The sequence below is a fragment of the Schistocerca americana genome, chromosome 8 (genome assembly GCF_021461395.2).
Source record: "Schistocerca americana isolate TAMUIC-IGC-003095 chromosome 8, iqSchAmer2.1, whole genome shotgun sequence".
Lineage (NCBI taxonomy): Eukaryota > Metazoa > Arthropoda > Insecta > Orthoptera > Acrididae > Schistocerca > Schistocerca americana.
In genome coordinates, this window is record NC_060126.1 from 88,858,591 (window position 1) to 88,883,361 (window position 24,771).

The 24,771-nt window shown below is 44.5% G+C and overlaps 1 protein-coding gene across 1 annotated transcript in view; it reads left to right on the top strand.

Moving 5' to 3' along the window:
- The window catches only part of LOC124545579 (thyrotropin-releasing hormone-degrading ectoenzyme-like), a 96,313-nt gene extending 84,304 nt beyond the window's left edge, over positions 1-12,009 (top strand). Inside the window, exons 5-6 of the mRNA XM_047124526.1 lie at positions 910-1,102; positions 11,711-12,009. Coding sequence (XP_046980482.1) covers positions 910-1,102; positions 11,711-12,009 — 492 coding nt within the window. The remainder of the gene's footprint in view (positions 1-909; positions 1,103-11,710) is intronic.
- Positions 12,010-24,771: the final 12,762 nt, after the last annotated feature.

Sequence of the window (24,771 nt, forward strand, 5' to 3'; positions counted from 1 at the left end):
TTTCAACTCGACGACATAAAAACAGCGCGATGGATAACGCATCTCGCCAACATCAAAAAGTCAAATAGTCCTACACACAACACTATTAAATATTAACTTTCTGAAAGAACAGTAATTCTAAGCACAATAATATATAAATTTCTTTACAAAACTGCTCCTACACATATGTTATGACGTTGGTCAGTACTACGAAAATCGTCCGATTCCGGTTCAAAGCCGGCCGAAGTGGCCGTGCGGTTAAAGGCGCTTCAGTCTGGCACCACGTGACCGCTACGGTCGCAGGTTCGAATCCTGCCTCGGGCATGGATGTTTGTGATGTCCTTAGGTTAGTTAGGTTTAAGTAGTTCTAAGTTCTAGGGGACTGATGACCACAGCAGTTAAGTCCCATAGTGCTCAGAGCCATTTGAACCATTTTTGAGCTTCCGTCGTAACCCTTGCAGCGCCCTTCGCTACGCCGTTGCCCACCTGTCTTTTCAAACTAAAAACGACTCACGTTGCCTGTTCCACCTTCCGCTCAAAGACACGCATACTGTGTGTTAATTACCGTCGATATACTGTCAACCCTTTTTGCAATACATACTGAGAGGCAAATGTTCTCATAACCGCCGAAGTACGTTAGGTGTAATATTCACCTTCTTGTTGCGATGTATAAAGTTCTCATGTAAGGTGCGAATATGATCATTTATTCTGCCACCATACAAGTGGATAGGTTCGTGGCCGCCATGTCGGATACGCTCGAAGTAAGGGTTTCCGGGATGGTGGAGAAGTCACTGGCTGGAGCAGGCAGGTGGTTTCCCAGTCTCGAGTAATCCTCACTACTCGATTATTACTCAGTTATTATTTCAATTCGAGTGCCAAGTGCAGGTGCAGCACGATACGGTCGGTGACCTCAGTGCCCGTTGTTGACAGTGGAAGTTCCAGCAGACGCCGTCCGGGGATGGCGAGGCCGCAGCGCCGTGGCCCATCTTCATTACCTTCAACAACGGCTCCCAGCTGGGTAGCGACGACGTGATGCAGAGCGTGTGGATGCTCGACGACGAGATGGACATCACCGTAGGTCTGTCGGAGGGAGAACTGATACTCCTCAACTACAACTGGACCGGTAAGACACCCACACAGTTTCTTTTGTTCCACATTCGAGACGCGTTTCGAAAACATTACTTTCAGATGAAACCCGAATGGCTGAACTATGCTAAAGTTAAAAGTCTGTTTAAGAAAGGAGATAAAAAATACTATAAAATTTCCGTCCAATTTCACTTTAGCCAGCATTCCCAAATATTCAGTCGCCCTCTTAACCATCTGATAACAAATATTACATTATCCAAAGGAGGAGACGAGATACTGGCAGGAGGGGTCGCGAGTCGTGCGTGGGTAGCTCAGTCGGTAGAACATTTTCCTGTTGAAAGCAAAGGTCGCCAGTTCGAGTCCCCATTTGGCACACAGTTTTAATCTACCAGAAATGTTCGTATCAATGCCTACTACGCTGCAGTGTGAAAATTTTATTCAGTATGTTGTCCAAGCCTCACAAGGTACCCTCAGTGCAAGGTCGCAAGTTCACTCTTTAATAAGGCTCATTTGTAATTATTAGCTGCTAACGACTTACCGTGTGCATCAGGAGAGCCACAGAAAATGAGTGCCCGACACGTGCAGAGAATACCAATCTATGGGATGCATGTATTACACTTCGCAAAGTGCACATCGTCGACATTGGAGAAACGTTAAAAACAAGTTATTAACTTGCACCCTAAACAACGAATGAAAACTTGCGCACCACGTGATCACAGAGGTTGGCACCATCAGTGTCAGAGGCGATCTCCTTGGGAGTTACAAACCGAGCAGGGCGTTCACCTAGGTATCCCCTATCAAAGAATGCATATAGAATTATATTGGTGCAACGGGATGGTGAGAACTGATGGAATATGATGGCATGCAGGCGAATTCAAAACAGTCTGTCGTGCAGCTTACCATGAAACCGGTTACCCATTACGGCGAAGCTGCACATAATGTGATAACACGTTTTATAGGCTGAATTTGTTCTGATGTTCCAGCTGGTATGAAATGCAATGTCACACACTTTTCAGGAAGGATAGTTTGCTCTAAAAAAGTATGATTTTTATACGCTGACCAGGAATCAAGCAAAAGCAAGTTATTTTTATCAGCTATTGGCCAGAAGCAGCGCTTATGCCATAGTTGTAGTTCTCTTACAGCCATTTTCCTACTCTTGCTTTCTGCGACGTAAATATTCCCTCCCGCCCTTGCAAGCCGGCCGGTGTGGCCGTGCGGTTCTAGGCGCTTCAGTCTGGAACCGCGTGACCACTACGGTCGCAGGTTCGAATCCTGCCTCGGGCATGGATGTGTGTGATGTCCTTAGGTTAGTTAGGTTTAAGTAGTTCTACGTTCTAGGGGACTGATGACAACAGCTGTTAAGTCCCATAGTGCTCAGAGCCATTTGAACCATTTTTGAACCGCCCTTGCAAGATGACGCACACCAGGAGGAATCGTAGGGGGCAGAACAGCTCCGGCTTCTCGGAGCGCAACAAATAACCTTCCAGCCAATTCCCCATTCACATTGACAGTCGGCACAATTGTATGCGAATGCGTTAAGGCACTGATGTTAGTTCAGCTTGCTACAACTCTCTTGGTATCTCTCATTTTCAGTGTTCCTTTCATCTGCATTTTCTCTTCAAATTCCGATTGGTCGGAGACGAAAACAAATTTGTTACTGAACGATGAGATAAGTTATTTTATCTCATCTACAAATTTTCTGGCCGATTCCGCTGATTACTATGCATCGTCAAGTTGACGCTTTGTTTGAAATTTCGTCATCGTACCTCTTCCAGTTCTGTAGCTCTGTTTGAAGTTCCGCAACCGTCCACTGCTTCCCCTAAAATCACTGTAATCTGCATCACCCGTAGTTTGATGTGTATAACGTAGTTGGTCACTGTCATGCACATCCTGCAAATTGTACCACGCACACTTGAAACCGACAAACACCAGCTTTTGTTGCAAGTGCACCTTGTCCTCCCTTGAACATCGGTAGTTTTTCTTACGCCATACACGGTCATATTGCTGTTTACTTGTTATAAATTGTTCATAATTGTCTTTTTTTTATTATGCTGCGGATGATATTCCGTATATGTAATAACGTTTAGTACCCGCTCCTTGGACTGCGTTTGTCCTTTACTACGTTACACTGGAGACGGGATTTGTGGCTCCCTGTCCGACGAGGATGATGATCTACATGGTTCGAAACGTGTTCCATTATCACTTTCACTTGTTAGGCACATAGTGCTCCTCATGTACTCGTACATAGACCGCACACAACCCACCGACGCATCTTGCAAAAACGTTAATATTTCATCTGCCACTCTTACGAAACTCTTTAGTGTCCTTCTGACGAAATGTCAACCTCGGCAACTATTGCTGCAGATATAATGCAATGTTTGCTTCGTTTATCGTTGCCGTTGCTCTGCACCACTAGCGCTGCAGCGTGTTGCGAGTCACTCTTCGACTAAGTAGTTGCACCACGTAGCACAGCCTCGTGCTGTTCCCACTACTGGACACCTCCAGTCTCGCCCCCTTCTGCACGAACAGCCAACATAGTAGTTGCATGGTAGACAATATGTGGGCAATCGAATGCCGTAAACATCATTGGTCTTTTCCGACCTCCCGCTCCAGGGGTTCCTTGTCAGTTCGGATTTTAAGGGTTTCTGGTACTGATAAAACAATCTACATAGTGAAAATGTACTTAATTCATTAGGTAATAAGTAACAGGCTACTGTATATTGTGATCTGTCAAAAGCATTTGAATTTGTAAATCACAATATCATTTCGAGTAAATCGGTATATTACGCTTTAACTGAAAATGCTGCATAATGGTTTGGTTCCGACATCTCTGACAGGAAACAAAGGGTGTCACTGGGAAAGAGACGTGTATTAAGCTATCGAGCGTAATTCAACTGGGATCTAATTACGATTACACTTGGTATTCCGTCTTAGGGCTCTTGCTTTTTTTTGTGTATATCAGTGACGTTTCCTTAGTAGTATTACGAGATGAGAAGTTTGTTTTGTTCTCAGATGATACAACCATTGGAATAAATAGCTAATCAAGTGTAGTCTTAGAAAGATCGGCAATGAAACTTTCGAGGACTTTAATAACTGGTTCCCAGCCAATTCTTTGTCACTAAATTTAGAAAAAACACGCTGCATGCAATTCAGAACTTGTAAGAGATTTCCCACCAGTAAACGCCTAAAATGCTGTGACAAACACATGACGAAGTCAACAGCGTTAGATTTTCGGCTTTACAGCCCGATAAGAAAATTCAGCTGGCGGTAACACACCACACATCTGGTGAAGCGCCTAAACAAATCTCTATTTGCAATGCGAATTTTGTCAGACATAGTGGACATTAAATGAAAAGGCTGACACACCATGCCGACTTTCATTCCATAATGTCTTATGGAATTATTTTTTGGGGTAGCTCATCAAGCCAAGCTAAAGCTTTCCAGGTACAAAACGTGCAATAAGAATTATTTGTGATGTGAACTCGTGGGCTTGTTTAGGGAATTGGGGATATTTACCATTGCTTCCCAGTATATTTATTCCTTAAGGGAATTAGTCAATTTGAGGTACGACCGTACTAATGCATTCATTCAGTAGCATTTCAGCAAATACTAAATCTCTGCAGAATGGTAGCTGACACCACACTTTGAGGTAGGGAACCTGGGGTCGGAGCAGCCAGCGTAACGAGGTAACGTTACTGTCTGCTCGCATTCGGGAGGACGACGGTTCAGTCCCGCGTCTGGTAATCCTGATTTAGGTTTCCCGTGATTTCCGTAAATCACTCCAGGCAAATGCCGCAATGGTTCCTCTGAAAGGGCGCGGCCGACTTCCTTCCCCGTCCTTCCCCGATCCGACGAGACGGATGACCTCGCGTTTGGTCTCTTCCCACAAACAACCCAAACCCCAACCCATCAGCGACTGACACAATCAACGTACCGTTTGTACTGTATCTCAGAACATGTTCAACGCAAGCATGACATCAGCGATCAAGATTCTGACGCACCCTGACAAAAATCCCTGGTATGTTTCGAATCACATCACAGGCGGCTACAATTCTGACAAATAATTCCGTCTGCGTATCAACTCTGGTCTCGTAACAAGTGGCTTCCCGTATCCCCATATGAGACAATCGAGGGGATTCTGCTCAAGTGACCTCGCAGGCCACGGAACAGGACGTCCCCTTCCAGTCCAGCGAGCGGGTTGTACTACCTAGTAATCAGGCTAGTCCTCCTCGTTTCCCTGCAATAAATAAAGAATGTACGTGTAAATAAACAGCACAGTGCGTGTAAACTCGTACGGATGTTAGTTGTAAATGAGCTGGAAAACTGTGATGCTAGACAAAGCTGTAGACAAGTTTACCTCCGTAAGCTGGCTTCTCCAATTCCAGGTTCTCTACCTCAATTTGTTCAGTGCATCATTCTCTATGTCCTGTTACATTTTTGCACGCTCATATTTCAGGTGATACGACTTCGTAAACAGTGCGATTCGTGAAGAACTGGTTCTTGCATGAAACGGAGAGCAAATTTTCAGATTCGAGGGGACGAGAGGGGGGGGGGGGGAAGGGGAGGCGGCGTTGGGTTCACTGCTGAATGCTAACATACAATACAGCATTTAACTGTAAAGAAGATTATCCCATTTATCTTGAGCCGCGCGGGATTAGCCGAGGGGTTTAAGGCGCTGCAGTCATGGACTGTGCGGCTGGTCCCGGCGAAGGTTCGAGTCCTCTCTCAGGCATGGGTGTGCGTGTTTGTCCTTAGAATAATTTAGGTTAAGTAGTGTGTAAGCTTAGGGACTGATGACCTTAGCAGTTAAGTCCCATAAGACTTCACACACATTTGAACATTTATCTTGAACACCGAAAGTACCTTTCCCTCCGGGAGCAGTATACGAGGATTGGAGCTTTAATAGTGGCAACTATTTATTTACAGCTCGTACAAAATAGATGCGTGTTTCAGAGTTTTACTGACCTTCAGAGTAGTCACCAGCATTGTGTATAACCCGTTGCCGGCGATGTGGAAGTCGTAGGATACTCTTAACAGTGCCAATTGTGTTGACAGTTCGAGCGGCGTGCTCTATTGCCCGACGAATTTGTAGTGGTTCTGAAGCGAGTGCCGTGCACTGTTTCCTTCAGTTGAGAAATCGAGTTGAACACACGAGGGCTTAAGTCAGGGGAGTGCAGTAGGTGGTATAGCACTTAGCATCCCCATCAGTCAAACAAATCAGTAACAAACTTCCTGTCAGATTAAAACCGTGTGCCGGACCGAGACTCGAACTCGGGACCTTTCCCTTTCGCGGACAAGTGCTCTAACAACTGAGCTACCCAAGCACGACTCACGCCCCGTCCTCACAGCTCTACTTCTGCCAGTACCTCGTCTCCTACCTTCCAAACTGAAATCAGTAACAGCTTGCACTGCACGTGCTTGAGCATTGTCCTGAAGAAGTTCGTTCAGGTCCAGCAGGAAGTGTCATCACCTGTGTCTCTATGCTGTTCAGTTTTGGAACACAGCCTACTACCAGCTTAGAGACAGAAGTGATGGCACTTTCTGCAGGACGTGACCATCATTTTGCAGGACAATGCTGGCAACGGGTTATACACAATGTTGGTGACTACTTTGAAGGTCAGTAAAACTCTGAAACACGTATCTGTTTTGTACGAGCTGTAAATAAATAGTTGCCACTATTAAAGTTCCAGCCCTCATATATATATATATATATATATATATATATATATATATATATATATACATATTCTCTATGTCCTAGTGATATACAAGGTGCATTCAAGTTCTAAGGCCTCTGATTTTTTTTCTCTGGACTGGAAAGAGATAGAAACATGCACATCGTTTTAAAATGAGGCCGCGTTCATTGTCAATACGTCCCAGAGATGGCAGCACCGTACGGCAGATGGAATTTTACCGCCAGCGGCCAGAATGAGAACTGTTTTAAATACTTAAAATGGCGACGTTTTCCTTACTTGAACAGCGTACAATCATTCGTTTTCTGAATTTGCGTGGTGTGAAACCAATTGAAATTCATCGACAGTTGAAGGAGACGTGTGGTGATGGAGTTATGGATGTGTCGAAAGTGCGTTCGTGGGTGCAACAGTGTAATGAAGGCAGAACATTGTGTGACAACAAACCGAAACAACCTTGGGCTCGCACAAGCCAGTCTGACGACATGATCGAGAAAGTGGAGATAATTGTTTTGAGGGATCGCCGAATGACTGTTGAACAGATCCCCTCCAGAGTTGGCATTTCTGTGGGTTCTGTGCACACAATCCTGCATGACGACCTGAAAATGCGAAAAGTGTCATCCAGGTGGGTGCCACGAATGCTGACGGACGACCACATGGCTGCCCATGTGGCATGTTGCCAAGCAATGTTGACGCACAACGACAGCATGAATGGGACTTTCTTTTCGTCGGTTGTGACAGTGGATGAGACGTGGATGCCATTTTTCAATCCAGAAAGAAAGCGCCAGTCATCTCAATGGAAGCACACAGATTCACCGCCACCAAAAAAATTTCGGGTAACCGCCAGTGCTGAAAAAATGATGGTGTCCATGTTCTGGGACATCCTTACCCATTGCATTCCAAAGGGCACTACGGTAACAGGTGCATCCTACGAAAATGTTTTGAAGAACAAATTCCTTCCTGCACTGCAACAAAAACGTCCGGGACGGGCTGCGCGTGTGCTGTTTCACCAAGACAACGCACCCGCACATCAAGCTAACGTTACGCAACAGTTTCTTCGTGATAACAACTTGGAAGTGATTCCTCATGCTCCCTACTCACCTGACCTGGCTCCTAGTGACTTTTGGCTTTTTCCAACAATGAAAGACACTCTCCGTGGCCGCACATTCACCAGCTGTGCTGCTATTGCCTCAGCGATTTTCCAGTGGTCAAAACAGACTCCTAAAGAAGCCTTCGCCGCTGCCATGGAATCATGGCGTCAGCGTTGTGAAAAATGTGTACGTCTGCAGGGCGATTACGTCGAGAAGTAACGCCAGTTTCATCGATTTCGGGTGAGTAGTTAATTAGAAAAAAAATCGGAGGCCTTAGAACTTGAATGCACCTCGTATATGAGGGCTGGAACTTTAATAGTGGCCAGCAAATGTTGTTTAGCTACCAGGGGGACATTAACATGTCTGACTGCCTTTCTTGTAACTTGCTTAATGAGAAAGAAGATGTGAAGAGCACTACATTTCCTTATTACATATCTCCGTGTATTTTTAATTCAGTAATCCACTTTCTCACGTCAAGAGCTTTTCAGAAACGTATGCGAGCGTACCGCTCACATGAACATGACGTTCTTGAAAACACAACACGAAATTAATTTTAACATTCCTGTACTTGCACACAGTGTAGGTAGATAATGTAATTCGTCCACTTCCTGGAGTTTACAGCAAGCAAATGGAAACAGAAGGAAAATACGCGCCGGTCATTCAGTCAGCCGTCTGCAGTTCAGCGTTCGCGTGGGTACGTACACCAGCCAAGAGGAGGTAGTGTATAAATGTTACTCAGCTACAGACAATGTAGGTCAGCAGAATAAGTGCAATAATTATGAGAATCTACAATTATTGCTCCGCTGAAAACTCAACCAACAAAGCTGCAAGAAAGAGGAAATAGTGTCCGGCTGGTAGCTAAACAACATTTGCTTGGTACATATTTGTATTTTACTTCTGGACAAAAACTTATTTGAGGTGGTCAACTTCTGGACAAAGCGATCGACAGCCCTGGCCGTAAGGGGACCAACTGGGTGCTGGCGGCTTCCAGATGCAATAGTGTGGACGCAAAATGTGACGGCGTGCGTGTGCAAATGCCCGAAGCTCAGGAAGCAGATGATACTCGTGTTACAGCGGGAGGGACATTTTGCTCCACAGATTCAAGTGGACACCGCCAGGGAGCAAGAAGAAACCGGCACATAATAAACATCCCGTGGGCGATATCGATAAACGTGCCATCAGGAAGAAATTTCGTTGATATTATGAACAATGAACAGAAACGCCATATTTCGTGAAGCTGCCAGAAATATTGTTCCGCCTACGAAATTTTTAAAAAGTTGTCGGAATAAATAAGTTGCGATGTGTGCGAAGTAGCAACAGAATCTCAAAAACCGTTTCGTGGGAAAAAGAAGCACCAGGATTACAACAGCCAGTGAATCTACATCTGGATGTACGTGATTACTCTGCAATTCACACTTAAGTGCCTGGAGTGAAAACCTCATTCTGGAAACATCCCCCAGGCTGTGGCTAAGCCATGTCTCCGCAATATCCTTTCTTTCAGGAGTGCTAGTTCTGCAAGGTTCGCAGGAGAACTTCTGTTAAGTTTGGAAGGTAGGAGACGAGTTACTGGCGGAAGTAAAGCTGTGAGGACGGGGCGTGAGTCGTGCTTGGGTAGCTCAGTCGGTAGAGCACTTGCCCGCGAAAGGCAAAGGTCCCGAGTTCGAGTCTCGGTCCGGCTCACAGTTTTAATCTGCCAGGAAGTTTCAAGTACACAATTAAAGCAATTCAATACCTTCAGGATATAAAGCACTCTACAGTGGCTGATGAATTCTTTTTGTTAAATCAGATACCTCGCATTTCTACCTCAATTTAGCATGATAATCGTGAATATGTTTAACTAAATATCACGGTTGAATGTACAAAAAATGTAGGAGAGACGGAGAGGACCGCAGTTCTGAGTGTCAATTGTATGTCACTTGTTGGCGTAGCACGAGCGCACGTGTTTACCTTTCGTTGGCGCCGGCAGTGGAGGCTGTTAGCGCGAGTTGTGAACCTGAGAATCTATTCTAAATCTCTGTCGAGTGTTAAACCCCAGTATGATAAATTTCCATCATCTTCGGTGAAGCTGATACTCCTAGTTCTTCCCCAGCTAAGTTAATTAGAACGGTACACACGATTTGTCTGGAATAGCGTGTACGTCATTGCCCTCAAATGGCTTGCGTTAACAGTCATTCTCGGTGCGATTCCCCATACTAGGAGACTTCGCAGTTTAACTCCTTTCGAGTTAAGACGAGCCTGTGAACAAGTGTTCTCATAATGACTCGCGCATTCGTCCCAGCATGGCGCGAGCCGCCTTGCTCAAACACTCGACGATTTGCTACAAGAGAAAGAGCGAATGTCTCTCTCTACTTTTGCCTATATCAAAGCTAGTGGCCAAGCGTTTTCTTTATGGCCAATAGAGCGTTCATACTTGTTATAGCTCCACCCACTAGAGTTTTTGTAGCCTATCACGGGCGTCGTTTCTTTCGTATGGTAGAGTTTAACTTCTGCTATGTAATATTGAGATAAACAGCTTTTTCTTTCGTGTGAGTTTTAACACTAGTGGCTATCAATGTTTTGAGTGGGGTTTCTCCAGACGTTTATCAGTCATCTCCATTCTCTGTAGCAAGGCTTTCCGAGGAGTCGTCGTTAAAAGCAGAGACGAGGGCGGCTTTTGGCGACGGCCTGTGCAGTGGCTCCGGTGTCTGATTGTGTCCACAAGGTGTCCCGCTGTGCGGGATTCACGCTAACATTGAGACGGGCGTTGCCACCGTAAAATTCTCTTTCCCTCAGAACTGCGTCTCGTAGCGCGGGTCTTGGAAATTACTTGCTGCCATTACTAGTGTGAGTGTTAGTGGTTTACATTCACGAAATGCTGGCTTGTTTATTCACTTTATCTATCAATAATTCATACATTTTCACATAATTATGTCGTGTGGTATATCGAGTTAACTGGAACTGATTCAGGAATTCAATGTAAAGTGCGTTATTTCAAAAATGGCTCTGAGCACTATGGGACTCAACTGCTGAGGTCATTAGTCCCTAACTTAGAACTAGTTAAACCTAACTAACCTAAGGACATCACAAACATCCATTCCCGAGGCAGGATTCAAACCTGCGACTGTAGCGGTCTTGCGGTTCCAGACTGCAGCGCCTTTAACCGCACGGCCACTTCGGCTGGCAAAGTGCGTTATTTGTTTGACACTTTACAACATATCTGGGTAGAAAGGAAAGAATAATATTGTGTCTGCTCGAGGCGGAACTATCCATAAACAATATTACTGAAAGATAGATGACTGTGTCACTTTGTAATCCACTTCCGCACCCCAAAAGTCCCAATCGGGAGTGTGCAGGATGCTACATGGTGCACCCTATTCTGTTTGCAATTGAGAAAGAATTGTGTGACCTTGCCAGCTGTGAGATTCGGAGATGAAGCTCCAATTAATTGGGAACAGCTTGTTCTTTCTCACACAACGGGCCCTTTCTGAAAAGTATGTGCGCTGTTCTTTAGAGATGGCAATTGAAGCTTTACAGCCACCTTTCATATTCTATTAATGTGTAAAGATGTTACAATAGTACTGCCCGTTCACGGCCCGACCATCTCACCGACTCGCTCGCCGACCTGTCCGACTGTGGCTGCTGTACGGTACACCCCAGCTGCCAGCACTGGCGAAACTGTGGGCCAGCACGTTGCAGTCAGCGCTGGAAGTTAGGGGTCCGCCAGTCAGAGTGGAGTGCGCGGACGACATATCCGACACTGACACACAGGCGAATCGGTCGGGGCAGGTCCACTCGGCGGACGAGTCGGTCGACTGGCCTGCTCGTGTGCGGGCGGCTCGAAGCCAAAGTGCCCTCGAGAACTGACCCGTGGTCTGGTCGGCACAGGTTTCTACCGCGTCAACTACGACAGGATCGGCTGGCAGGTGGTGCAGGCCCAGCTGGTGTCCGACCACCTGGTGGTTCCCCGGGAGACGCGTGCCCAGCTGGTGAGCGACTCCTTCAACCTGGCGCGGTCCGGCCACCTGCCGTGGGGGCCGCCGCTCGACATCTCCCGCTACCTGAGCGAGGAGCGGGACTACCTGCCCTGGGCTGTCGCCTTCCGCAACTTCGACTTCCTGGACACAGCCCTCGCGCCTTCCGAGTACTACTCCTCCTTCAAGGTGAGCCAGCAGCTGTTGGTGTAGTTACGTGTTCGGAGAATCCTAACGATACGTGCTATCTGTGAGCCGCCTAATCCTCATCGTGCACATTTCTTCCTTTGGCCAACTTTAACCTGTTATTATTAAATCGGCTTCAAAAGCCCGAATACCTCGTTCTCGTTGTTGTTGCTGTCTTGAGTCCACAGACTGGTTCGATGGCAGCTCTCTGTGCAGCTCTATCCTGTGCGAGCCTCTTCATCTGCGGCGTGCTTCCTTTTGAACCTGTGTACTGCATTCATCTCTCACTGTCCGTCTACAATTTTTACCCACCACACTTCCTTCCAATACGAAACTGGTCTAAAAATCTGTTCAATATGATGTGAGACGGTAAGTATGTGAAACTTTTGTGGTTTAAGATGGAACACTGTAATTATGTTATGGAAGATTAAATTGAGAATTGGAATTGAGAATACGATTAGACTTGAGCTGCAGTAATTAGCAGTGGCAACCACACTGAGACTCGAACCTGTTTATGCTTCAGCTGTTCTGTCCGAGCGCAGCACCGTGTAAGGATGGTGTCAGGGAAGGCGAATGGTCGACTTCTGTTTATTGTGAGAGTTTTAGAGGAGTTTAGCTCCTCTGTAACGCAGAGCGAGTACAGAATACCAATTCTTGAGTAACGCTCGTGTGTTTAGGCTTCTCACCTGGCTGTATTAAAAGTAGACACGGAACAAATTAAAAAGTGTGTTGCTGGACTTTTTACCGGTAGGTTCGATCGGAATGCAAACATTACACCGATGGTTCGTGAACTCAGACTGGAAATCCTGGATGGAAGGCGACGCTGTTTTCAGAAAACACTGTTGAGAAAATTTAGAGAACCGGCCATTGATTGCAGCATAAGACGTCAGAGCGACACTACCGCCGCCAAACATTCGGTGCATTTCGCTTAGGGACCGTGAAGGTGAGAGAAATTAGGCCTTGTACTGAGGCGTATAGATAGCCGCTTTTCCCTCGCTCTATTTGCAAGTGGAACAGGGAAGGGAACGATTAGTAGTGGTAGTCTCCACCATGACGGCAGAAAGTCGACAATGATAATACTGTGAATCCACACAAACCATAAAAATCTGTTTATATGGGTACATACATAAGTATAAGTACATACGTACCAGGTGGTTATAATTAAACTTTCTCTACCTAACACGTTATAACATGGAACCTAATTACTCTACGAGTACCAAACTTCGTAGCAATGATGTCGAGGGCATGGGGAAGACAAACAAAGTTGAAACACTTTTAATGTGCTGCTAAAGTACATCATACCATTACATGCCGGTACCATTACTCCTACAAAAGGGGCTCAGTATGGCGCTCATCAGCGCAGGATCGCTTTCTGCACAGCAGAGCGAAGCATGTCCGTAGGTATGCTTGCTACCTGTGTGAATGTTCCCTTAGTAAACCCTGCCTTTCAGGTTGTAACACCTCCGATTTATGTATCCCAACCCGATCCGGATCTGATAGCAGCCCAAATAAATATTAATTAATGTGACCGTGTACCTAATGGCTGGCAATCGGAATAGACTGCTACGGAGTTGTTACATCCCATTTTATCCTTCTCAAATGCTGTAATAATGAAATGTCTGGTAACAAGAAGAACAACAACACAGCTTCACTAATCCAAAACCTATATTCGTCTCAAAAACACACAAAAAAGAAGGAGACAGCCACTGCCTTCGTCACACATATTTAATTACGGCTAATCTCAGCACAGGCTTCTTCGTTATTCATAATCGTCACACGCTAATACAATCACTGCAATCCAACACTGCAATCCAAATGAAGCCGGCGCGGTAGACGCGAAACCAAAAATATCGGCACAGAAATATCACTGATCACTCTAGTAATTATACTTCTTCACTTTCCCGTATTATTCTAACACAAAGGGGTTAAACCGCGGCGATGGCCACTCCCTTTGTCGGTAAAGCCTTGCATTACAGTAACAGGCCTCCACACGGCTCGGCCCACAACCTGGGAACTGACTCAACTCTACACTCGCTCTCGCAACACGGCACTATCGATTGTTTGCCCTATCGACCTGTGCCGAGTGCAAACTTATAGTAAGGGCCTACGGACCCCTTACATCCCCGCCCTCGAAAACTTCTTTGGAGCCTCTGGCGTAAAAGAATCGGCAAGGGAATTAGACATTGCTACATCTGAACAAAACACATAGTGTAAATAATTAATAAAAGTACAATTCACCAAATAATCCCTCGACTCCGGTAGTGGACTGCCTCCACAATAATTTCTACAAAAGGTTATTACATCTCATAAACATGGCATTGTCCAAATTACAATTTTTTGTATCAAACAGCAATAGTCCTCTATAGTCCAATATTGAATGAAACACACAACATACAATCAAAAATTATTACTTGAACACATGACATATGAATTATTATACTACAAATTAGTTGTTACAGGTTTTATACCCATTCTCAGGTAATCGTCGATATGAAATATGCAATTCTAATTATAATACATCAGAAAACACAATGTAAATAAACATTTTCGTTTTTCAAATGTCCGTTTAACAACTAAATGTTCTAAACATGTCCTACCCAACTACATCAAGGAGCTTGAACACTCTCATTTCAGACATTTGCCCTAATCGAGTTCCCCTTCCTCATCTGGGTTATCCCTGTTCTCGTGTGAGTAGTACCTTTTTATGTTTTCCACATGTTCCTTACCATGCACTCTCTTTGTCCGTGCATATTCCAATTCCACAGTGTTAGGATGACCAATTTTTATAATCCTGTATGGTCCCTTATAAACGTGGTTAAATTTATGTATTTCAGAGTTTATTTTCTTTGATTTTGTATGAACCTTTACTAGTACCAAGTCTCCCACTCGGTAAGTCATCGGTTTCACTAGCTTGTCGTGTCTTTCCTGTCTTTTCCTAGCCTTCTCCTTCATATTAATTCCACTAGCTCCAATTTCCTTTCCCAAGTCAATGAACTTCCTGGTGGGTAGACTAACAACTCACGAAAAATACTGTCAGGTTCTTGATTGAGCAATACTTCACATGGTGCAAACCCTGTAGAATCATGTGGGAGGTGATTCCTGACCCGCTCAAATTCTTCCAGATATTCTTTCCATGAACCATGCTTCCTATGACAGTATGTTCGGCATAAACGGTTCAATTCCTTCATTGCTCGTTCTGCTGGGTTAGAAGCTGGTCTATACCTAGAAATGGCAATTTGCTCTATTCTGTGTTCATTTAGCATCTCTGTCCACTCCTTTGACCTAAATTGTGACCCATTATCACTCAAAATTCGCTTAGGAATACACACCTTTTCAAAATAGTATTTCTCAAAATGGTTAATAATGGCTCTACTAGTGGCTTTCTTCAACAGGTAAAATTTTATGTACTTGGAAACCAGTTCTTCCACTACTAAGATTTGTGTGTAATTCCCTCGTGAGGCAGAAAGTGGCCCAAAGAGATCCACTGCAACTATGTCCTTAATTTCTGTTGGTACAATTGGATGCATATATCGTTTGTGCTGTACTGTAGTCGTTTTAGATTTTTGACAGGTGTCACATGTACTCAGTACCTTACGTATACGCCTTCCCATGTTGTTGAATGCACAATCTAACTTCAACTTTTCCAGACACTTCTTCGGTCCATAATGCGCATTACTATAGTGCGTATACCAAATTAATTTTTCTACCACGTGCTCAGGCACACAGAGTTTCCAGTTCTCCTCACTCTCCTTGTCTCTTTTATAAAGTATCCCATTATGAATATAATAAAATGTGCGAATTCTTTCCTCTCCTGCACACCTGTATTTGGTTTTAATTGTCTTTAATTTCTCGTCCTCGTTCTGTTCCCTGCACACATTCTTTAGGAACTTCCTTATGAATTCTTCATACTCTACTCCTTTCATCAGGTTAATTCTAACGCCTTCTCCTTCTGGCCTATCCACCAACATTCCTCTCGAGTCAGCTGGTAATCTTGATAAAGCATCAGGTATTATATGCGTTGCTCCTGGTTCATAAATTATCTCGAAGTCATAGTCCTGTAATACCAGGGCCCACCGCGTTAGTCTGCTATGCCTCAACTTGCTTGTGGTCAGAAATGTAAGGGCCTTATAGTCAGTCACTACTTTCACATGCCTCCCGGCCAAATAATACCAGAAACGCTTAAACCCCCACACAATTGCCAATGCCTCCCTTTCAGTAATCGAATATTTCCTCTCCCAAGCATTTGAACTTCTGCTACCGAACGCTATTGTTCTTACACTCTCACCATTTCCGCTCCTCTCCATTTAGTACAAATGTATTCCTAGTCCATAGTCAGAGCTGTCTGCTCCTAAATAAAAATCCTTGGAAAAATCCAGGTGGTACAATATGTCTGCACTATATAGTGCTTCCTTGATATTCTCAAACTCGGTTTGGCACTCTGCATTCCAATGCCACGGCATCCTCGCCTTGGTCAATTCCCTCATACTCGGGGCATTAAGTACAGATCCGTTGACAAATTTTCTATAAAACTCACAAACCCCAAAGAATGCTCGCAATTGTTTCTTACTATGGGGGGTCAGAAAATTTCTGATAGCCTCCATTTTACTAGGATCAGGATAGATACCCTCCTCAAATATTATATGGCCCAGGAGTTTTATCTTTGGTTTACCAAATTCCGACTTGTCCAGGTTTACAGTTACTCCTGCGGTTTCAAATGCTGCCAAGATTGCATCCAATCTATTCAAATGTTCTTCCCATGATTCGCTTGCTATCAAGAGGTCATCCACGTAGACAGTGACCTTTTTAAGTAACTCCTCGCCTAGTATCTTATCCATCGCTCTTATGAATTCAGACACTTACACATTAAGCCCAAATGGCAACACTCTAAATTGATAGCACCTTCCTCCATTAGTAAATGCTGTATACTGGCGGGACTCTGCGGCCAATGGTATTTGCCAGTAACCAGCAGTTAAGTCGATACTACTAAGCACCTTTGCTCCTCGGAATTTTTGAATCAGTTCTTCTGTAGTCTCAGGTTTGTCCCGCTCCAGCTCGATGATTTTGTTCACTGTTCGTGCATCCAAAACTATCCTCACCTTTCCATCCTTCTTATCAACAACAAATAGGGGGTTGTTATATTGACTGTTGGCCCTTTCTATAACACCAAGGTCCATCATCCTCTGTATCTCTTCATCTACTGCTCTTCGTTTCGCCTGGGGAATGGAGTGCTGTTTTATATTGAACGGTTTATGGTTCTTTATCTTTAGCTTACACTCCACCCCTTTCATGATACCTGGCCGTTGAGAAAATACCTTACAACGCCTGTATAATACTGTGGCTAATTTCCTCTTAGTCCTCTCATCTAGGTGTGTCATCTCCTCCAACTTTTTACTGATCTTATCCTCTTTACGTCTATTCTCTGGTGCTAATCCCTCATGGTATATCAACACCTCTTCTTCTAGTTCCTCTTCTCCGTATCCCATGGTGGGTTCCTCTTCATAACACAAACTTATCCTTCTGAATTCCTCCTCTTCTTCGATTGCACTCCCCTCAGCAAACTTTAACCTCTTCTCTTCTCCCTTTCCTCCTTTGACCTTGATAGTACCTTCATCAAAACTCACTACTGCATCAACTTCATTCAACCAATCTATCCCTAAAATAATTGATGTGTTCAATCCAGCCACCACCAAAAATGTTGCTTCGTATTCTTCTCCCTCTATCTCGAAGGTAATCAACACTTGTTCTTTAATAGGTTTACTCCTTGCACCCAACGCATTCACAATTCTCACTCCACTCACCGGGAAACTAGGCAAGCTAATATTTGCTTTTAGTACCTGTTCATATAACCTCTTGGATACTGCACACGCTTCACTTCCTGTATCGACTAATGCCTCGCTATTCAGTCCACATAGCTTGATCCCTATCATGGGTAGCATGGGTTCTTTGGGAATCCTACTTCTTTCCTCCAGTAGATCTTCTCTCAGATCTCCACCATTGTCGTGTCTTAGTAGGTTTACTCTGGTGCTTGTAGCTCTCACTCATGACTGGACCTCATCTGGAGTGTCATTCAGTTTTCCGGTCTCTCCGCCTCTTCTATATGCACTGTGTCATTCATTCGCCTATCCCATCCTCTCTCGTGATCTCTTGGTTCTTCACTCCTCCTCCAATCATTTCTCCATTGCCGTTCACCACCATGGTTCCTGTACCTATGGCCACCACCTCTTCCTCTATAATTAGACGAATTACCAAAATGATTCCTTGGGTCATTACTTCCCCCTCGGTTTTGATCATTAGCTTGATTGTGTTCCTGCGATCGAACAGATTCCAACTGTTCCAGTATTTCCATCAAGGCCTCGCTATCATTAATTGGGCTCCTGGATACAGTTTCTTGCATTCTCCGGGTCATTCTTCTCTTTATCGCTGATATCATTACGTCATCACTCAGGGGTTGTTCCAAGGTCTCGTTCAATTCCCACAAATGTTCGGCAAACTATCTCAACGTTCCTCTTCATGTACTAACTGACTTGCGGTGGAGTAGGTCCTCAATAGCTGCACACTGATGACTTTTGGACCAGTATTTCTTCAAGAATTCCTCTTCAAACTGATCATAACTAGTAGTCCCTTCCTTCTTGCTGACTCCCCAAGTCAAGGCCTCATCTTCCATTCTATCTATTGCAAATTGAATCTTGTCTGAGTCTTTAAGATGTGCTGGGAAAACTCCTTTTAACCATTTTATAAATATCATTGGGTGCAACCCTCCTTTCGGTCTAAATTTCTGCCCTGTATTATTTTGGACGTACTGATTATCACTGCTCATAAAGGTAACGACTCTACCTTCCCCAATGGTTAAAGTGGCATTGCTAATTCATTTATCAATTTCTTCTGTCCTGCTCTCCAATTGCTGCACTCCCTGTTGTAATTGCCTGACCTCCATCGCAACCCTCTTGTTATCCTCTTCTCGTTGCATGGCTATAGCATTTCTCAGATTGACAGCCAGTTGGTTTTGCCTATCTCCTATCCCCTTAACCACATCATTGCATTGTTTCTGCATCTGCATCACCTCGGCGATTCGATGATTGCAATTTGTTTCCACTTCGTTGATTCTTTCTCCCAATTCGGATTTCGTTTCTTCAATATCGTCTTCCATCTTTTTTGTTAACTTTCCTTCCATCTTCTTCACGTCTCCCTGGACTTGGTCTATATTCTTCTGTAGCTTACTCTCTCTCTTGTTGATGTCCATCTTCAGGCGTTCTTCTAATTCCTGTATTTCCTTCTTCAGATTATATTCTATCTTCCTCTCTGATGTTTTGAGCTCTTGTGTTAGAGTTTCCTTAAATGACTTTTCTAACCTTTCTCTAGTTTTTTGCAAACCCTTCTCTAACGATGCGTTAGTTTCTTGTAAACCCTTCTCTAATGATTTACAGAATATTTCTTCCCTTTCTCTAGCTTCTCTTATTGCCTTGGCCTCCTTTAACAAGTCTGCCAACATCGATCGCATATCTGCATCCTCTGAAACTGACTTATTTCTCGTCGTTTGTCCTGGTGTCTCGGGATAACTAGTTGAATGTGCTGATGGGCTATCTAATGACAATCCATAATCACTGATTCCCGAATCATCTCTGTCATCCTGGCCTATCCCTTTCCTTTCAACTACTGCCTCACAAACCTGCTTATCTTCAGTAGACATGTTTGGTTTATTTTTAATGCACAGGCAAACAATATAAAATAACCTCTAGCAACCCAAAACACTCCTAATTATCATGAAACTAATCAAACAGTAACTGCAGTATCTTCAGTTAATCCCATAATTGATACAATACGTATGAATACCGAACATAACAACTCTCAAAACCTAATAACTTCAAATATCAATTCTCACATACACAGCTTATGTAAAATGTTCTAAATAAGATAAATCACACCACTCATAAAATCTACAAACGTAAAATCCCCAAAAACAATGAGCATATCTGTATAATTACCATTTAGACAGCGTAGTATGCATCAACAAGTATGCTATATTTCAGAGTATGTTTCGCAAACCTTTCGGAAATTACTGTAATTGGGCACTTTTCCTAATGTGAAACTCAGTTTACAATTGTTTATTTACCGCGAAGACTGCACACTACAATTTAATGTTATGCCAACCAGTCGTCTTCACTCACCAACTGACGTTACCACGAGTCACGATGTTTTGACGTTTGAAGTGGGCGTGGCGCTGTACTGCCGCCGGAGCCGCGTGAAGTCGCACTGAAGATCTGTGGCGAGTCGTCGTAGTTCTCCGTCGGCCGCTCCGTGGCGCTGCAGGCGGGCGTGGTTTGTAGTTTGGCCGCTAGATGCCGGGTCGGCGCTCGGTGTCTCGAAGTCACGCTGCTCACTGTGGCGGGACGTCGTAGTTCTCAGCCGGCCGCTCTGTGGTGCTGCAGGCGGGCGTAGTTGTAGTTCGGCCGCTAGATGCCGGGTTGGAGCTCGGTGTAGTGCGTCTGTGCTTGAACTACTCCTTGCACAGGTAGTTGGGATGACGTGTGAAATCACCTCGCAGATCGAAGCTCTTTGGCGCAACTGCTACATGGGTCTGCGTGACGTCACTCAACAATTGCGGCGCCACATGAATTGTCGTCCGCATAACAGTTTATGGGTCCACTTGAAGCTGTCCTATTTTCACTATTCAAAAAGCAATTCCAGTCACAATATTATTATTAAACACTTCTGTAAAAGGTTTAGTGACGAATTCTTGGCTCGTTTTGCTATTTTAATGTTCACACGTGTCTTTCTTTGGTGTTCACTTTTCACACATTTTCGCGCGGATTTACGCATTTGCACATTATAACACAGTTTATCGACACTATTATTCTTATCAAATATGGCGAGAAGAAACAGTTCAGTCACAATCGTAAGATATTATTACTTCGTATTGTTCAAAAATGCACTGATTCTTGTCGCGATTTTAAAGTTTATGCTCTGTCTCGATCCGACATTGAAAAATATTTTCTTGCATTAAGCAAGGTAAAATTACCTATTGTTCTTTACGATTCGTCCGAATATTGCACTCGTCCTTTCACGGTAAGCCAAGGGTGTAACACCTCCGATTTATGTATCCCGACCCGATCCGGATCTGATAGCAGCCCAAATAAATATTAATTAATGTGACCGTGTACCTAATGGCTGGCAATCGGAATAGACTGCTACGGAGTTGTTACATTCCATTTTGTCCTTCTCAAATGCTGTAATAATGAAATGTCTGGTAACAAGAAGAACAACAACACAGCTTCACTAATCCAGAACCTATATTCGTCTCAAAAACACACAAAAAAGAAGGAGACAGCCACTGCCTTCGTCATACATATTTAATTACGGCTAATCTCAGCACAGGCTTCTTCGTTATTCATAATCGTCACACGCTAATACGATCACTGCAATCCAACACTGCAATCCAAATGATGCCGGCGCGGTAGACGCGAAACCAAAAATATCGGCACAGAAATATCACTGATCACTCTAGTAGTTATACTTCTTCACTTTCCCGTATTATTCTAACACAAAGGGGTTAAACCGCGGCGATGGCCACTCCCTTTGTCGGTAAAACCTTGCATTACAGCAACAGGCCTCCACACGGCTCGGCCCACAACCTGGGAACTGACTCAACTCTACACTCGCTCTCGCAACACGACACTATCGATTGTTTGCCCTATCGACCTGTGCCGAGTGCAAACTTATAGTAAGGGCCTACGGACCCCTTACAAGGTAGCCCACAACCAGAAATCACAGAGGGTCAGATGAGGTGATCGTACCGGCTAAGCGTTTGGAAACGATCGGCTGATAATTCGACAGTTTCCAAATGTGGTTAGGATAAGCAGGTGAACATCACGAGCGATGTGCGTTGGGGCTCCATCTAGCATGAAAACTGAACTTCAATGCGTCTCTATCCCGTAGGGCGTGATTGACACGCTGCTGGCGAAGCACATCGCAGTAACGCTGGCCAGTCGTACTACACGTCTTTGGTCCTCGAGCGCCAACCTGTTCAAAAAAAGAATGGGCCAATGATGAACTTTGCTATAAAGCCACATCCTACGGTGACACGTTCACCGTACTGAGGAACTTCACGTACAGTGACTGGAGGTGAAGATCCCCACACTCTCCAATTCTGTGTGTTCGCCTCACCCATCAGAGAGAAATGAGCTTCGTCTGTCCGCAGGATGGTCCAGAGCCAGCCCTCATCAACTACAGCCCTTGCGAGAAAGTGGACAGTGAAGTCAAGACGTCGATGTGCGTCCTGTGGTGCAAACTGCTGTACGATTTGGATCTTGTACGGATACCATTTGAGAATGGTTCAAAGCACCTCCGTACAGTGGACCGAGGGATTTTCAACTGTCGTGACACAGCATGTGCACTGCCTGACGATAGGGAATTGCGCGCAGCGTTGTTTGCGCTAGCAACAGCGATTTTATCAACCACCTGTGGAGTAGTTGGTTGTCGGCCCCTTCCTGGAGCGACACCCAGTTCTCCAGTCAATTCGAACTTCTTCATCGTGCTCCGCACAGCAGGTGAGGAAAGAGGACCCTTCCGTCATCCTTTCAGCTGGCGATGTTCTTGAAGTGCCACTGCAGCATTACTGTTGTTTCGATAATAGACAATGAGCTGATACTTTTGTCCAATCTAACGTTAACACATCAACAAATGCATTGCGAGACTATGAATCACGATGACTGATCACGCCACCTGGTAGCCATAGCTGGAATTGGACAGTGGCGCTGTGACGCTTGGAAATCGTGCACCTCATACTCTGGACATTAATGCTACCAATTTTGGTACTCGTACAGTAATTAATTTCCGTGTTATAATGTGTTAAGTAGGGAAAGTTTAATTATAATCACCCGGTATGTTCCACATCTCCTACTAAACCACTGGACCGATTTCGATCAAACTTGGTACACATATCTCTTACTGTCTGGAAAAAGCCACTATGGGGGTAAGAATCAGCCACCGGTCAGAGGGTTTGCGAAGTGACGCGAGGATACTCGTAGTCCAGTTATTCAGTGTTCGAGAATCAGAGCGCTTAGAGACTTGCGACGAACTCCACACACAACTTCAAACCCTTACAAAACTTTCACCCTCTGACAACCCCAGCAAAATGACGAAAGGAAAAATTTTGTTGCGTACTACATTTTCGTTTTTGTGCAGTTACACTGCCACATGAAGAATGACGTTTCAATTTATTACTTCTTTACTACCAATTCGAAGTACATTCCGCAGACAGTAAGTACATATATCACTGAATGTACCTGCAAATTTATATCATTCTATAGCACGTAGTTCAGTACCCACGACGTGATAAACATTACGCTACGAGAAAATGGCACTGTGTGGCGATATTGACTAGACATACAGGTGAAATATGTACAAATATGCGTGAAATATGTTAAATATGTGTACAATATATTTGACATATTCGTATGGGAGGAAAGCCACGAGTAGAAAGCTCACCCGAAATCCCTGGAATGATATCAGTCAAATTAATTACATTATGAAAAAAATACTGTAGGAGTAACAACAGCCAGGCTGTTATTGCAGTGAGTGTGATAACGTGGAGAGATATGGAAGGACGAGAAGATGGTGAGGGTGAAGGAGGAGAGAGTGACGGACGGGAGCACGAGGAGGAGAGGGACAGCGATAGGGGAGGGGAGATGGACACAGAGGTGGGTAGGAGGAGTCTGGCAAACAGAGGGTGAGGAGGAGAGGGACAGGGGGGAAGGAGCAGAGGAACGGAGGGGGCAGGAACAGAGAAGGTACGGACTGATACAAGATCGGATTAAATACATAGCCGGTGCAGCACGCCGAGTTGCTCTCTCACCATTCTTTAAACAATCTGGCCACCTACCTGCATAGGCTTCCAGTTGTCTGCCCATTAGCTCTGCGGTGGTAGGTATTGGTGTAGCTGATAGAAGCAGCGTTGACGAAAAGCCAGCTACATACCTACCACGCAAAGACCGCATAACTCCAGTCCGTGAGCATTAGCTGACAGCTAAACTATGGAACGTTCGGGAATCTTGCATGACTAGTTTGAAAATTGTCTAAGATTTCCTGTAAGCTGGTTTATTGTCTCTAAACCACGGAAATCGGCAGTCGGGTCCTTATTTGATATCTCACCATCAATTATACATCGTTAGTGACTATCTCTGTTACAAGATGACACACGAAATCAGCCAGAAGATGTTTAGTCCTACCCGATACTTTTTAACGTCGCAAACAGTCACTGACCCACGACTACTCACGAGTTAACACATTCAGTCGTTCGGTAGGCCATTAGCGAAGGAGTGCTCACCTTAATGTCTCGTAATTTGCACGAAACACGCTACCCGGAGTTTATTTACGACTCGAAATTTTCAGACAAGAAATTTCCTAGAATAAACCACTCACAAAGCTCAAACTTTGTGAAAATACACAGTACTGTAGTCACTTTTCATCAGCTACACGAGAACCGATGAGACGCACAGATTTCCCCATTTTGCTGCAGATTTGATCAGCGCGGTATAACACAGGTGATAAGCACAAGACGGGTCCTGACCGACTATGTCGGCTCAAACGCCAGGACGATGCTGAATTCGTATTGGCTGGTATGTTCAGCAGCCGATCGTATCATGTCGAGCACTTCTATACTCGCGGTCAGCCAATCAGATGACAGCAAGTGATTTAGACTAGAAATCTCGTAATTTCGAAACTAAATAAAATTTAATGAAAACAAAATACGATTCCTTTCCACGAAATAAATTACTAATAAATTTAATACAG